General features: G+C 33.0%; 1 protein-coding gene across 1 annotated transcript; it reads right to left on the reverse strand.

Moving 5' to 3' along the window:
• Positions 1-296: 296 nt before the first annotated feature.
• Positions 297-4,407, reverse strand: LOC100791707 (probable RNA-binding protein ARP1). The gene is made up of 3 exons (XM_014767752.3): positions 4,151-4,407; positions 3,753-3,917; positions 297-575 (listed from the first exon to the last, which is right to left on the reverse strand). The coding sequence occupies exons 1-3, from the start codon at positions 4,331-4,333 to the stop codon at positions 297-299; spliced, it is 627 nt and encodes a 208-aa protein (XP_014623238.1). The 5' UTR covers positions 4,334-4,407.
• Between the last annotated feature and the right edge of the window lie 527 nt (positions 4,408-4,934).

A 4,934-nucleotide genomic window follows, 5' to 3' on the forward strand; every position in this document is an offset into this window, starting at 1 on the left:
GATCTCATAATGACCACCACATATCCATTTTCATGAGCAACGGATCAAGCCCACTACAAAACATCATCTCGGGTACCAAACACCTACAACGCAATCCATACAATTTTAGTCTTCTAAGGGACATTGATTTTATGAAATTAATAACAATAAACAACATTATTACTTGAGAAGTATTGAACGCATCCGAACAATCAACATGTTGTTCAGCCTTTGCTAGTAGTGAAGGATCAAATACCATGCAGCTTTAGCCGAAAGACAAATAGGTGATTATTATCTTTAATGTCATTGCCACACCTTTAGCACGATGCATCGAAGGAGATATTTCTAGAGCATCTATCCTCATTGGTGAGCAAGGAATTCACCCTAAATTTCCATGATAAAATTTGAAATCTCTTTGGCACCTTCAACTTCCAAATATTGTCTAACAAAGGATCAATATTCAAAGCATTAAAATCAAATAGACCTAAATAAGCTTTAGAAACTTTGAAACCACCATCTAAAGAGCCAAGCCAAGACACAAAATTAGCTCCTTTTAAAGCATTAGAAGGAGGGATAGCTCTACTACGATCACGAACCTGAGAATTGATAATTGGATATAGAATATGGAAATTCCAAAGACCATAAGGTGCAACATAATCGCAAACCTTGCGAGTGATGTGGTCGGGGGAGAACATCACACAAGGCACTGTGCATAAGCCTTCTTTCAAATGGAATCCAAATATGATTCCAAAAATCTAATGTCCCACCACCAATATTCCAACATAATTTCTTTAGAACTTGGTCCAAACTACTGCATATACCCTTCCAAAAATTAGAGCCCCGGACCGATTAGAGTTAATGTTAGAAATAAAAGAATCCCCACAACATTCACCCATTCTTCATCATAAAAGTTGTATTAAACTTCCTTGAAATTTTAGGACCTAAACCTCGAATATTTTTAGGCTTACAAGTATTCTTCCAAGATACTGTGTGAACTTTGTGGTGATTGTCAAAATCTCCCCAAATAAAATTTCTACACTGTTTATCTACCTCATCATAAATAGAGTTAATTGGGAAGATTAACCATTTGCTTCACATAAGTAGGAGTGCCTAAAGCACAAATTTAATAGAGTAACTCTACGTGCAAAGTGTTGGGAATAAATTTGTATGCCCACGATCCAAGTCATCATGTAATCAATTCTAATTTTAATAATAAAGTATTATTTTATTTTTATTGTCATATTTCATTATTTGATTAAATGGTCTATTTGATAATGTCCTTGATTAAAATTAAAGACTTGTTATTATAATAGTGATTATGATAATGAGAAACTAGTTTGTTCTAATTTTAATCTAAACCGTTCTTGATCATAGGATTATTGTAAATAAGATATCAATAATCCAGATAGATTAATATATATGTGATAGTATTTATTGGATAAATATTAATAGATCTCATTTATTAATTTGCATATATAAATGAGTCATATGTTGATGTGATCATTGAACTTACTCAATCGAAATTTTCTAATGGTTAAAATTTACCATAAAATGTCAATAGAAAATTCTCAAGAAGAGGTATAAATAGCTTTCTTTGACCTAAGATTGTCATAGTAATTAACAGGTTATTTGTTGTATTTTGATTCCTGACACCTAATGTTTTAGAGCACTTGTTGAATGAATATTGGATATGATTAAATACCTGTAGAATTAATGATTAATCAAGAAGGAGTCCATCAAATCTTGGTAATGAGTTTGAGCTCTATGAATAAAATTATATCCTAGCCAAGAAAAGTAAATGAAAGAAGAAATGAGTTTCTTAAGTCATTATGAGTTAACTCAAAAGGGTTTGACAGTAATACCATACTCTAGAGTTAACCTAGAGCTGTAAAGATGGAAAAAATTATTACACTACTCTTCTAATGGTTCTTGAAAGTAAAATGTTACTTCATGCTATCCGGATGTTAAGGAGTGTTGCTAGATGCCTACCTTAATTAGTATATTAATTTGATTAATATATTACCGGCTTAGTATTGAACCTACGAGGTCACACACAAACGAGTGTTCTAATCTCTGTTAAAGAAATTATTTTAATATTTGATGATTAATTAAATTAGAGAATTTAATATGATCAAATGATTAATTGATTTCAAAAAGGTGGAATATTATTATATTTTTGCTAGCACTGAAAATATAAATAATATGAAAGATTTGGTGAAAGAAGAGAAACAAACATGTATGATTTTGTATTTGGAATTTGGGTTGAAAAGGCGGATAGATATAAGTTTGACTTAGTCAATTATTATTTCAATTTTAATTGCTTAATGGTTAGCAATAAAAGGTAACAATAAATAATATAGCTTAAAAAAGGATACTATCAATAATGATTTTGATTTGATCAGAAATTTGGTATCCTTAGCGTGCTATAAATAGAGCCGTAGGTTGCACATTGAAATAATCTCAATATCACTTCTCTATTCTTATTTTTTCACTTGTCAAAGTTGTTGGCGAATAGAGGTTAGTCTCGATGTGGATACACGTAGAGTCTTCACGCTATTGAAGAATTTTTATGCTTCAAGAGCTCATCAATAGGTACATTTTTTAATATGTCATCAGTTTATAATATAATTTAAATACAAAATAGATTCTTTTATTCCACAATGTGTTTTTTGAACACCCTTTTTTCTTACACAAAGGATAGTTTCCTTGCCTTCCTAAAGAAGAGTCTTCGATTCACCTTGTTGACAACGAACTTGAAAGAATTTTTGTTAATCCTTGTATGAAGAATAAGAATACCAAGGTGTTTTTTCTTGTTGGCACCCTTTTGCAGATTTAATTCCAGGTTTTGTCTCCCTTTTCTCACAATATATTTTTAGCCCACTTTAGCAATAGGCATTTTTCCCTTTATTCTCTTCCTTAATTTCCTTTATTAACTCCTTTGCCTCCTATGGACCCACCTGACTTGTTCACCATTCACTACTACAAAAATCAGTTTTAACATCGACAGATTAACAGATGTTAACATAAATGTGGTGGCATAATTGTAAATAATGTGTATCCGTTAACATCGATTTTGTAGAAAACCGATGTTAACGAAGTGACGTTAACATTGGTTCTGTTAAAACTGATGTTAACGTCACTTTGTTAACATCAGTTTTCAGAAAACCGATGTTAACTTATGATCAGTTAACATCGATTTTTTTGAATAAAACCAATGTTAACGTTAACATCAATTTTTTAACATCGGTTTTTTTTTATTGAAAACTGATGTTGAAATTACATTTTAAATTATATTTGGCACAGCCTATTTTGCTCGCGCTCTCTTCTTCTCCGTTAACATCAAAGCTTGTTGTTCTCCATTGCACTGAAGACCATGACAGGTACGTTTCATTTCGTCTACCTATGTTGTTCTATTGAATAGCTAGGTCTGTTTCTGGAACCTTTGGTTAACCTAAGGACCTTTTTTGGTTTCTGGTGCAAGGATTAGGGAACTCGTCGTGACCTGAGACCCATTGTCACTGCCATTGAATGGCTGAGTCTCGATGCCATTATCAGTGTTGGGTTCGAGGCAAGCTTCATGTCTTCATTGTAACTTTATGCTTCCGCGTACGTGCTCTTTGTGCTCACTTCTCTCTGAAGCATGTTTATGTTCCCATTGTAATTTGTTCTTATGAAAACTAGTTGGTTATTGTTAGTTAGTTTGTTAATTAGTTACTACTACTAGGGTTTGGAGTGCAGCTAGTTGGTTATAAATTAGCTAGATTATTAATTACAGTGTCAAAGCTAAAATAAAAGATATACGGACCATGTTTTGGGGTTGAAGGCTTAGATCTCTGGACACCCAAAGAAGCAAGGTTGTAGTTAGCTTTCCTACCGTCGATTACAGGAGCAGGATCCACACAAGCTCTCATGGCAGCTTCTGGTTCACGAAAAGTAACCTGAAATGGTAATCATTAATAAACATGAATTCATATATAGTTAGCATAAGAAGGAAGATGAATTTGACAAATCCAATGAGAGGCTAGTGAAAAAAAACATGTAATATACTTCATTTAGACGTGAGATCTAGGTAGCTAGCTACTGGTATATAATAATAATTCAAGAATATAATTTATGATGCTATATATAGAGAGATAAGGGATAGAGAATAAAAGAAGACAATTAAGCATACAAATCCATAGCCTTTAGATCTTCCAGTGGCTTTGTCAGTGATGACAGCAGCCTCCAAGATCTCACCAAATTGCTTAAAATACTTCTTCATTGTCTCCTTTTGAGTCTCCCAGGCCAAGCCTCCAACAAACACCTTAGTGTATGTTGTGTCACCAAACTGGCCAGCCAAATTAACTGGAGTCATCTTGAATATTGTGGATCCAATCAAAAACACACTTCCTCTGTCTTGTTGGATGGATGATCTTAATCTTATTATTATCCTCTGGCTAGAGTCAGCTCTCAATAATGACTAAACTTCCCAATGTTATTTTCTTTTTTGTCAAACAATGAGTGTATAGACAGACAGATCTAGGTGATGGGGGTAGGAGAAGATGAGAAATACCCATTGAATTTAGAGGGATGAGAAATAACCAGTGGTATTAGTAACCTTTTTTCAGTTGAGAAATGATTAAAACAAAACTCCACTTTCGGTTCTCAGATTCTCTCAATTTCATTTCTCTTTCAAATTGTAATTAGGAGGAAATAATAAGAGTGAAAATGGTTTACAAATAAATCCCGATTCAAAAAAAAATTCTCCTCAATTCAGAGTATGTGAACAAGCATATGCAAACACAGAGAGGAATGAACTGATTAAGACCTTTTTCACAGTTGCATCAATATTATTTTCCTGATCATAGCCAACAGTGAAGGTTACAAGGTCATTTGGCCTGGATGTAAGATCCTGCAAGTGTGAACTTAATTAAATGCTCTGCACCTTTATTTCATTTTGATATTGGCATGTGAAT

Source organism: Glycine max, chromosome 15 (genome assembly GCF_000004515.6).
Source record: "Glycine max cultivar Williams 82 chromosome 15, Glycine_max_v4.0, whole genome shotgun sequence".
Classification (NCBI taxonomy): Eukaryota; Viridiplantae; Streptophyta; class Magnoliopsida; order Fabales; family Fabaceae; genus Glycine; species Glycine max.